The following is an 11723-nucleotide window of genomic DNA, read 5'->3' as shown; positions in this document are numbered from 1 at the left end:
AATTCGCATGGGTTTGAGATTGAACAAAAGCAAATGGTTCAGAGAAGCGGCTGATGAAAAAAGGGCAGGATTGTGAGTGATTCCTTTGCCGTAAAAGATAACTGTGGTGTGGGCAATGAGGAGATATGTAAGAGAATTGATGATGGTGGTGCTGGTGGTGGTGAGGAGGAGGAGGGAGGTGGCGGCGGTGAGGAGGAGGAGGAGGGAGGTGGCGGCGGTGAGAAGGAGGAGGGGGGTGGTGATGGTAATGGTGGTGGTGCTTCTTTTCTAAGTCCACAGAGTCCATTGGCCGGGAATGAATTCTCCGAGGGAATGATTGACAGCCCTGAAGTAATTTTTAGAAGGTAAATGACTTTCTAATTAAATAAAATTGTAAAGCCCTGTTTGGTGGCCTTTAAACTTAAAACTATTTTTTGAATAATATTTTTTTTTGAGAATATGTGGTTAAAAAGTAGGAAATTTTTTTAGATTTACATGTTAAATATTTTTATTTATGAATGTATGGTTATAAATGAGTAGAAGAAATAAATTAAAGGCCACCAAACAAATGCAAATAATAAAAGTTATTTTCAAAATTGTATCTTATTAAATAAATAAATTTGAACGAACTTAAGAGCACGTCAAACAAGTCTTAATTTTGGATTTTTCCACAACGAATCAATTGATTTCAAGTAAAATACAAGGGCTATCACCTTTAGACCTAGTTTTCAGACAACTAATTATAAATGAGTTAATTAAATCATTGCTCATCACCATAAGGTTACTACTTTCTTAACCAAAAAAAGTTACGTATTGTACATTCATCTATTCACACGTTTTTTCTTTCAACACCGAAGTAAATTTCGTCATTTTAACTGGACGCGAAGTGTCATGAATCGGATAGAATTCTAACGTAGCACACTAACATTGTTAATTGAAGACATGTGGGCTAAAATCGCATTTTTTTTTTCCGTGGAAATTACACAAAATCCTACCTTATAAATTCAACATTCTAAAATCAGATTGGAACTTTCATAATTCAAAAATCAAATTTTTTTATATTAATTATTTAAACAAACTAATAAATTAGGAAAATCAAAACCCTATTCCATACCCAACCCGTAATTCTCCTCCCTCTCCCTCCCTTCTCCGTTTTATCTCCGACGATACCGTACAACCATTGTGAGTGGCAAAGCATAAACATTCGCCAATCTCCAACACTTGCAAACGCAGAGAAGCACGCCAAGTTCGCTATTAAGATTGGAAGATTTTGCACTTCGATCTCCCTTTCCACCTTGCACCAAGCCACCACATGCAGCACCACTGTCAATCTCCCGGCTCTTTCTTTGATGTGATCATTGAGCGTGGCAACGAGGCGACGCTCATTGCTGTAGATCGTGGGGGCTTGCCGATTGGATTTGAGATTTTGTCGATTGGTTTTTGTTGGTTTTGGGGTGGTTGGTGGTAGTGGATTTTGTTTTCTTGAATCTTGTTGGTGGCAATGGTGGCGGTGATCTTATATGGTGGTGGTCACAGATTAATTGATGGTTTTGGTGGTTTGGTGGTGGTGGTACGGTAGTGGATCTGATTTTTCTTGAATCTTGTTGGTGGCGGTGGTTTGTTGGTGGTCGTGGTCGTGGTCACATATTAATTGATTGATTGTGGCCATTAAATTGGTTAATCTGTGATCAATAAACAATTCATGACCAATAAAAAAGATAAATTGCGATCAATTAATAATGTATAACCTAAAAAATTAATAACTGGGGTGGTTGGTGGTAGTGGATTTTGTTTTCTTGAATCTTGTTGGTGGCAATGGTGGCGGTGATCTTATATGGTGGTGGTCACGGATTAATTGATGGTTTTGGTGGTTTGGTGGTGGTGGTACGGTAGTGGATCTGATTTTTCTTGAATCTTGTTGGTGGCGGTGGTTTGTTGGTGGTCGTGGTCACATATTAATTGATTGATTGTGACCATTAAATTGGTTAATCTGTGATCAATAAACAATTCATGACCAATAAAAAAGATAAATTGCGATCAATTAATAATGTATAACCTAAAAAATTAATAATTTGTGACCTTTTAATAAGTTGTGATCTATAATATTTGTGATCTGTGATCTATAAATAAATTGTGACCTGTGACTGATGAATAAATTGTTACCTACAAAATTTATAAATTATGACCGTTAAAATAATTTGTGACGTTAAAAAAATTATGATTTGTGATCGAAAAATAACTCATGACTAATTAAATTGTAAATTTGTGATCAAATTGTATATATTCATGACTCTAATATATTTATTAATAAAACTATAAATAAATTTTAATGAATATTTGATTTTTGAAATTTGAAACTTTTATTCTTACTTTTCCCCTTATGTGGCTTTGCTTAAAAGATCTTACACAGATTTTTCCTTCTTTTACCCTACAATATTACCCTCTGAAAAAAGACGTCAGAAGTTGCTTCTTTCAGTTTTAAGCAAAGCCAAACATGAGCGAGCGCTTCATTTCCTCCAGCCTTCCCCCACAAAAAAACAAAAAATAACAAAAAACGCGAGAACTAAAAACTGCAAAATCTGTACCTACCGTAACAATTAATAGTCAATCTACGCAGTAAAACTGCCTTTTTCTGTTCCCACTATACATCATATATTTAATGCGGGTAAAATTTCTTGTATTACTCATCAAAATTGTAATGTGGTACAAAACACCACCTAAACATCCTTGCATTCCATAAAGAATCCTCTGCAGCTAAAATCCCCATAATTGGTTGGTATCGACATCATCTGTACGTTTATAGTTCAAGTCATTTCAACATCTGTTCCTCTTGATGATGCCCTTTTAGAAGAAAAAAATATCACCAACGTCGAGAAACAAAAGACTTATTCACGACCAAGAACTTGCAAAAACATACCGAATGATATGGGAAGTTGAAATTTATCATCTTTGTCATCCCTCGGTGAGAAATGTTTTTGTTCGGCTTGGTCTACTTGTCTCTGCCAAAGAAACTGTTCTTGACAGCAGCAACAATCAGAAATCCGTCTAGATTCAACCAGACTTAGGTACATAAATCCATTACCCAAAGACCTGTCCAGAAAACATTGCCAGAGAAAGACGGGCAAAGAGGCTCTGAGTGAACAGGTGTAACAGAAAAGCCAATATTTTGGATTCCAACTTAGTAAGGAATGACATACGGCAGAGCAATAACATCGGCAGATTTGACTGGTATTGCTTCCGCCCATACCTCCTCTGTCCGCTCAATTTGATTGGAAGCAATTTTTGGCCTCTTTGCCCTAGAACCCTCGCTCCCAAAAAGCCACTCCTGATCATCAAACTCGGGCCATTCTACATTAGGTACATTGAGTATCTGGGTCAAATATTTGGAATCGGGATGGGGCAGTTTCACTCTATTCTCCTTTAATTTCACAGAAGCAGATGGAGTGCTTGAAGAAACACATATGCCATTCACCTGCGAATCTTTGTTACTGTGTATCTGACTCAAATTTTTGGAATCGGAATGGGGAGGTTTCATGCTACTCTCCTTACCTTTCACAGAAGCATATGGAGTGCTTGAAGAAGCGTATGGTTTAGGGTCTATTATGCCATTCACCCGGGAATCTTTGTTATCCATCTTATGCTTGATAACTACTCCCCGAGACTCTACCGCCCTGTGGGTGTTTGGTTGGTTGGTTTCCATTCTTCGTCCACTTTCTGCACTTACAAGTGAGGTTGAAACCTTGTCATCAGCCTTGTGGTTATTCACCAGCATTGGTTGCAACGTTTCTACCTTACTTGCAGTTTCAAAAGGTTCAGTCTTTTGGCTAATTCCCAAAACAGGGTGAGAGGAGACGAGGCTGTTATTGACCACATAAGTACTAGTGGATGACCACTGCTCGGCAAATAAATGATTTGCAGTTTGGCCATGTTCGAGCTTCCTTCCATTTCCAACTGATTGAGAGGGCAAGTTCTTAAAATTGACTGTATGATTTTGGAATCCACCCGCTTTCTCCACAGCCAAGTTAACAGTATTCTGAGAAGAATTTATGCCAATTACATTTTGCACAACTTGATGGGAGGAAGAGACAGGCCTGGGCAGTTTAAGTGGGATTCCGCTGCCTGTAGCCCAAAAAAAAAGTCACATAATAGCTGATTAGATTATAATCATCTAGAACCACCAAAAACTCCATCCCTAAGAATACCCTAAAAATGGGCGAATTAAGAAATAAGTGGGAGATAATATGGTCAATGAACTTTTTCATGTTAGTCACTAAACTTTGTTCTGTTCCAAATTGGTCAATGTCGGTTACTTTGTCCATATCCACTACTTTGACTAACAGACAATGCAACAGGACAACCTAGACTGCCACTTCAGCTTTTCAGTTAGTCAAATTAGAACATGGAAGGAAATAGGAATGACCAAATTTGTCATACCAAATTGTAAGAAAGTTTACTAATGACCAACTTGAAACAAAATTTAATTACAAACTTGAAACAAAATGAAGTTCAGTTAACATCATAAAATTTTGTAAAAGTTAGTGACAGCCAGTGTTTTTAACCTGTAACTAAGACACGATGCTTCTCTTACCATACATCATTGAAAATACAAAACAAAGTGATGATATTGGAAAGAACTCACCGCATGAAAATCCATTCAATTCAGGCTCCTTTTGTTTTCCAAGACTTCCCTGACTGCCATGCCTCACCTTCAATAGATCTGATGGCTTGTTATGAACATCTAGCAGATCACCATTGCTTTCTCTTTGTTTATTCGTCAGATCTTTACTTCTCTCCTTCACCTTCTCCTTCTCCCCCACTTTGTCCTTCGATTTACATTTTGTATCTCGTTCTCTCTTCTTGTGCCGATCTCTTTTACCATCACTAGTCTTGTGCTTATTCTTATCTTTTCCTTCTTTACATTTCTCAACCTTCTCCACCGAGAGAGCACCTCCCTCGATCTTTTTTCCATTTTCTCTGGCAAAAATTGAAATTTTACCATTTTCCAAACCCATAGCATTAATTTCGAGACTTTCTCCATTAACCATCCTTGCATACTCTCTCTTATCACTCTCTTCCACCTTCCCTGGTAACTTGGCACTTCTCTGATCTGAGTGCATGATTTCCCCAACCATTTGACTGTCTGTAGCTCCACAGTCATTCTCAACTCTTCTTTGCAATTCAACAAAAATGTTCGAATTTGGAATTGCATTACCCAATTCACTAAATGAACCAAGCTTCTTTCCATTTTGATGCTCCGACAACCCTACAATTTTCTTCTCTTCTGAAGTCCTATGTTTATCTTTATGTTTCTTCTTATCCTTTCTGTCTTCGTGCTTCTTTTGCTCTCGGTCTTTCTTTTCTCCTTGTTTATCTACACTCCTCTCCTTTTCCTTTCTCTCACTTCTTTCTTTCTTGTCTTTATCCTTCTTATGCCTTTTCTCTTTGTGCTTCTCCTGAAATAGTCAAAATGACCAAAAAGAAACTCCAGAATGTATTATGTTTGGAAGCAGCTCAATAATAAAAGTTAACATTACTTCAAATTACAAGTCAAGACAGACAGCCCAAATAAGAACCTGTATTGAATATTGGCAACAAATAATAGAATCCTGAGACAGTGAAAAGATCAAGCTAGCTGTCCAATTATTTCTTCTCCTTCATGGCATGTTTGGTAAGGTGGACTAGAGAAAAGTTAATATGTTGCTTATTGTATCGTCTAGTATGATAAATAGTACTTACCAAACACGCACTCAAAACATAAGTAGGGAAAATCTGGGAGCACAGACACAAAAATGAAATCAGCACAACTAGAAACTTGGAGAACCCAGACAAAACAGCAATAAGGGAACTTAAATGCCTCGTTATTTACCTTACAGCAATAATTATTGGCTAAAACAAAACAGTAATTTGAAAACAGTGTTGCCGAAATTAGGGGCAAGCCCATTGTTATTGACCAAAGAAATCTTTACAGATTAAGTGCTCGAGATTTCAAGAAGCATTACTTCATGATGTTTATGAGAAATGACTCCATTTTATTTTGTCATAACTGATAAACAAAATTTCCTAAATTCATATTGAGATTGTGGGTCTGTTTGGCATGGATTTTGAAAAGCCAAAAACTACTTCTGAGACGAAGGATAGGATAATTTTCTGAAAATGAATCCTCCTATTAGAAGAGCTATTAGCGGAAGTTTGTCTAAGGTGGCTTCATCAATAAGCTCTTCTGCCAAAAAAAGGAAGAAGCAGCAGAAGCTGAACCCAAACGTGTCCTATATCCAAGAAACTGCAGTGTTACTTAAGGGCATATCTTTAATATACCATAGACACTTTTAGGAAGGAATTTGCAATCTATTGTCTTATCTAAATGGGCATTGAAGCCATCAAGTAATATCTTGTCTACATCCATTCAAATTATCAAGCTTCTCATCTCGTTGCCAAGCAATACGAACATAAATAACTAACCATTCACATATTGCTTATGTTGACAGCCTATTGCCCCCAACTACGAGAATCCACAACGTCATTAAAGTTAAAAATTACGTATAATCAATTAGTATGTCATGAAAATATGGCAACCACTAAATGACACTAATTCTAAAGTTTCTACAATAAATGCAAACAGAAATAATCAATACACATGAAAAAGTGAATAGTCAAACTGTAATTTCTCAGGATATAAATTTGTTTGACATAATGAAACTTTAAAGTGATTGTATTGCTTACGAGGCTCAATATTTATCCAAGCATTCTATTATGATGTTAAGCATATTCAACATGATAAGCTTTTATATCATACATTAAAAGCACGCCCATTAAAATGCAAACAAAACAAATACAAAACAGTAGTTATAACATAAATACCATAGCCCTAAGCTTCAATTAACATGAAAAGCTAATACAAATTGCACACAACATGAATAATTCGATGTTGACCTCTCACTATCCACAAATATCCCAGTAGAGTGAAATTAAGATACATGCCAAATAAACCTAGGAATTGAAATCTCCATTATATGCAATCCTCCACTCAAATATAAATAGAAATTATATACACATTTTCCATAAGAAATGCAAGAATGACAAAGGCAATTAGTAACACAACAACTTCATCGGTGTCCTGAGCAACTCTCATCCATGAGGTCATTTAATACTGTAAGATAAGGAGTGTAAAACCTGTATTATCACACATTAATCATTCCCCAAAATGAAAGGAGAGAACTAAATTACCCCCAATTTTAAAATTAAAGTAAATAGATATAATGCACGTACATATGCCAAAATCTTGATCAAACTCATGATGGTCGAACCATATTAACTTTGTTCAAAAACTGATGACTAGAAACAGCTGTCTTGGTATAGTTAGCTGACAGATACTTCTATACCTCTACTCTATGATGCTCGGACTCGGATACGAGTATCGGATATGGGTAAGTATCTAAGTGTCGGATCTTTTATTTTTTAAAATGTAGGATACGAGGATATGGCTAAAAAAATTCCAAATTTCAAGCACGGGTATTTGGGTATGTCTTTCAAGCTTTAATTTTTTTCTTAACCCAAGATGTCATTTTGAATAAACCAAAATAAATTGTTCACAAAAAAGGAAATGAGTATTAAATAAGGAGTTAAGACGAATGAAATACAATTTTGGAATTTAATTTTCAATTTTGGGAAGTTGATTACTAAATGTTATATAAAATAGAAAATGAAGATAGAACTCATTTCATTTATACAAACAAAATCCTAAACCATCGATACAGAGAGGGAAAGAAGGAAAAAAAAGAAGAAAAGGAAGAAGAAGGAAAACCTAGTGTTGTCGCCCTTCTCTACCCTTTCGGAGGTGACGCTAGGTTTGTGAAAAGCAAAAAGGGGAAAGACGGCGAAGTATCCGATTAAAACTTTGAGGATCCAACACATATCCCATACCCATACCTATGTCATATCATGTCCGATACGGATACTCCTACTATTTCGAAGAGTTCAAGTATCAGGGCCTCTACTTATGTTCAATGGACCACTTTCACTGTTATAACCATCTCATACAGGGCCGGCATCTTGTTTAAGAAATCCCTAATATCTATATATATGGCAATTATATACAGTAACTTGAACGAAAAACTGCTACATGACTTAATAATACGAGATAACTACCTAACCAGCAATGGCATCTGAAGCACTATGTAACCCTATATATCAAAAGGCCATTTAGGAACAAATGCATACCATTCATAACAACTAGCTATCAAAATATCAATTTAAAAAGATAAGCTTTTTTAAATTAACTGACTGAGTATTTAATGTGGCAAGCAAGAATATTATTTAACTACATTAAGGCTGGACAAGGTCCGGTTTGGTTATAAAGAAAATCGAATCAAACCGAACAAGAATTTTCGGGTATTTAGAAATTGAAACCATCAGGGTCTAAATTGGATAATAGAACTGGTTTAGTTCAGTTCAGTTCCATGCCATAATTAATTTTTTTAACATTTACAATAATACTAAATTAATTTAACTAATGACGTATCCAATCACAGCTCTTATAACAACATTATATTAACACTTACAAAATAACGTAGTTCAATTTAAAAATATATAAATAACAAGTTTTCTAATAAAATCTATTCGCCAGATTACCTTGATCAAAGTGGAGAAAATTCAATGAATAGGATAGAAAAATGGTAATATGAAGAGAGGACAGTCACTCAACTTCAATTATTCGAGAAATGGCAAAATGATTGAGAAAAATTTAAGTCGCTCAATTTTGATTCTTTGAAATTTGAATTACAAAGTTAAGTTTAGGCTAAAATAGAGAAATAATATTTTTGGCTTAATTAATTGGTTGGCAAATGAAATAGAAATTTTTTTAAAAAAATAATTTGGCTTGTTTAATATTAAAAATTAGGGAGATTCGATTCTTCGTTTAGAACTGAGAACCGAACCAAACCAAACTTGTTGATACTTGATTCTAAGAAGAACCACTCGGTTCAAGACCGGTTCGGTTCAAGAGTTTCGTTCAGCCCTAAACTTTGGTAGCCATTAATAGAAAAACTAGTATTGCCTCACCAATAGAATTTCCAGGTTCACGACAAGAAACAAGCAAAAATTAAAGAAATTATTTTCAAGTAAGCTACGGCGTCAGCAGATCATCACGGAGAAGTGCAATGAACTAGAATAGACAGATTGGAAACTGATGAAACAATACATAATGAAAAGTACATCACTGAAATGAAACATATGGCAGGTGAATATTTTGAAGTTTTTACTATTTTATTTTCAAAGTGGAATCTAAAACATAAAAAAATAAATTTTAAATATGTGTGTGTGTGCGTACTTCGTCATAATATAAGTGAACTCCTTTACAACTTATGCAACAGTTTTTTAACAAAGACAGTAATTAAAGACAATCTACAGAGTTCCCTATTTTTCCTGATGAGTAAATTTACAGAGTTTTCTCTTGCTTGCATGAGCATGGAAAATCATCATCATACCTAAATTTACTTTTTCCTAATACATAACTTAATAGTTTTCAATATCGTACGATTAGAATGTACATTCCATTCCTAGTTTCAAGTAAAATGCGATGCAAGGAATTTTATTTGCAAAATATCCTTAACACTATCAAGCTGTCATCAGAAAACGTCCAAGGATGGTGTAATCGATGATCGGACGTAATCGATGATCAGACAACTCTATATTATCACAAAAGTCAAAACGTCATCACACATTCAATACAATGTGATTTAGTAAACTAGGGTTATTCCAGTTTACGCAGCATAAATTAAATGAAACCTATTACTAAACTGAGCCCAAAAATCTCAGCACCCTAACCCCAATATTTCACAAGCTTCCTATTTGTTGTCATCATAGGTTTACCGAACGAATTACAAAACTAGGGAGAACTTCTCAGAAGATTTTTTTATAAAACTTAACCATGACACAACTCTGAATAGAAGTAAAGATGAATAGAAACAGCTGAAAATGGATAAGTTCATGCATAAATTTTTAACCTTTATTAGCAAGTTGACATCATCAGATGTAGCCTTTTTCTCATATCCAGGCGGTGGAAATGGAAAACAGCGAGACATTGCACGCAATAAAAGTTAGGTCAATTCGAGAACTTTCCACCAAAAGTAAATCTTCCCCTAGGATCTGGCCGGAATGTCCCAATTCAGGAACCGACCAGAAAATTTTCACCTGCCCATGCACCATATTCTTGCACTCATTTCCAGCCCCATCGTTAAGCCATCAGTTCCACACCATTAAAGTTTAAAAAATCAGCAAGGGGATTCCTTTAGCTCCACTGTGAATAGAAAATAAAAATGTATATAGCAATATAAATCATAAGTAGCAGCTGTGATGAACAGCAATAACTCCGGGGACAATAATTAATTCGCCTCAATCTGAAAGGTATTGTCAAATGAAGATTGCCCACTGCAATATGATAGTTTGTGAATGATACTGATCAACAAAAGTATCTCATACCTGCCCACCATTCAAAAACAAAATCAGCGTCCTTTGCTAACTATTTTTAAGTATCAAGAACTGAAAATTGACATGTATAACAAACACCATATTCTTCAAAAAGTAAAATGCATAATAACCCTTAATGCTACCATTTCAAATCTTAAATACTTCATCTTATCTGAATCCACTATTCAGACACAATCTTTAAGCAAATTTAACCGAAAGAAGATCTAAATCAGAACTGCGAAATTAAACTTTATCTTTCCAATATTAAGGAATCAATTTTAATCTGTTAATCACTCTGCCCAGAACCTTGAGATTTTAAAAATAACAATAAGGCTATGTTCAGCAGATCAAAGCCCAGAAAAGAAGTAAAACTACTTCGTTAAACAACAATCCAGCAACAGAAAAAGGAAAACATACTTGATTGAATCCATTAAATCCAATAAACAGAATATCTGAAACCTTCTAAAAAACCAATTTCAAATTTTAGCAAAAAAGAAGAGAGCTAAAAAGGAAAAAAAAAAAAAACCCACTTCTCGATGGCGATACATAAAATAAGTAAATTATCATATCAAAATAATAAAAACTTCAAGAAACTGAATTTTCAAAATTCAGTAAGACTAGCTTTGCAAAATAAACATATACATTGCAAAATAGACAGAGGAGATCATCAATAAAGAACCGAAAAAAAGAGAAATAAAAAATAAATCTCTCTTTCTGTACCTCTGTAAATTGTTTATATATACAAATAGCATATATTCGTAAGTAGATTTTTGTGAATGAGAATGTTTTTAGTTTTTCTCCTCGGATCCTGAAAAGATTTTTCAATTCTTGAGATGGGTTGAGGCCGCCTCTCAGGAAAACCCCTCAAAGGGAAGCGAAAATTGTGAACCTGGGAAAGGGGTATATTTATCAAGGAGAAGTGGTGGAGAGAATCGAGAAAGAGAGGAGAGAGAAACATGTTAAATAATTAAAAAAGAAATTTGAAAAAGAAAAAATAAATAAGAGAAGAATCCAGGCATAAGAAATAGAGATTTGGGGTCACCCTTTGTGGTTCCTTGGTAAAAATCTTGTATTTAACGTCAAGTGAACTGTCAAAACTATAACACCTTTTATAAAATCATTTTATGAAATAAAAATATGATTAGATGATTTATGTGGCTATGGATCTATAGAGTATAATTATACTATCTGCATTTCAATGATTTCATGTCGATGATTGATCATTTTTTCTTCCTTATAGTATGTTTTCGGAACGTTTTCTTCAGGACATAAAGAATGTT

At 34.8% G+C, this 11723-nt stretch overlaps 1 protein-coding gene across 3 annotated transcripts; it reads right to left on the bottom strand.

The window, feature by feature from the left end:
- Positions 1-2524: 2524 nt before the first annotated feature.
- On the bottom strand, positions 2525-11446 carry LOC111371301. 3 transcript variants are annotated; one of them, XR_002698550.1, is made up of 5 exons: positions 11164-11445; positions 9981-10455; positions 4619-5432; positions 2897-4098; positions 2525-2820 (listed from the first exon to the last, which is right to left on the bottom strand). XR_002698550.1 is itself a non-coding variant. In XM_022993204.1 (4 exons), the coding sequence occupies exons 2-4, from the start codon at positions 10056-10058 to the stop codon at positions 3158-3160; spliced, it is 1830 nt and encodes a 609-aa protein (XP_022848972.1). In that variant the 5' UTR covers positions 10059-10455; positions 11164-11446; the 3' UTR covers positions 2525-3157. The 3 variants fall into 3 exon arrangements, 2 of the variants coding, with proteins under 2 accessions (XP_022848972.1, XP_022848971.1); XM_022993204.1 differs by having other exon boundaries at positions 2525-4098; positions 4622-5432; positions 11164-11446; XM_022993203.1 differs by having other exon boundaries at positions 2525-4098.
- Positions 11447-11723: the final 277 nt, after the last annotated feature.

This window comes from Olea europaea, chromosome 22, assembly GCF_002742605.1.
Source record: "Olea europaea var. sylvestris chromosome 22, O_europaea_v1, whole genome shotgun sequence".
Lineage (NCBI taxonomy): Eukaryota > Viridiplantae > Streptophyta > Magnoliopsida > Lamiales > Oleaceae > Olea > Olea europaea.
This window is presented reverse-complemented; position numbering and strand designations above follow the sequence as displayed.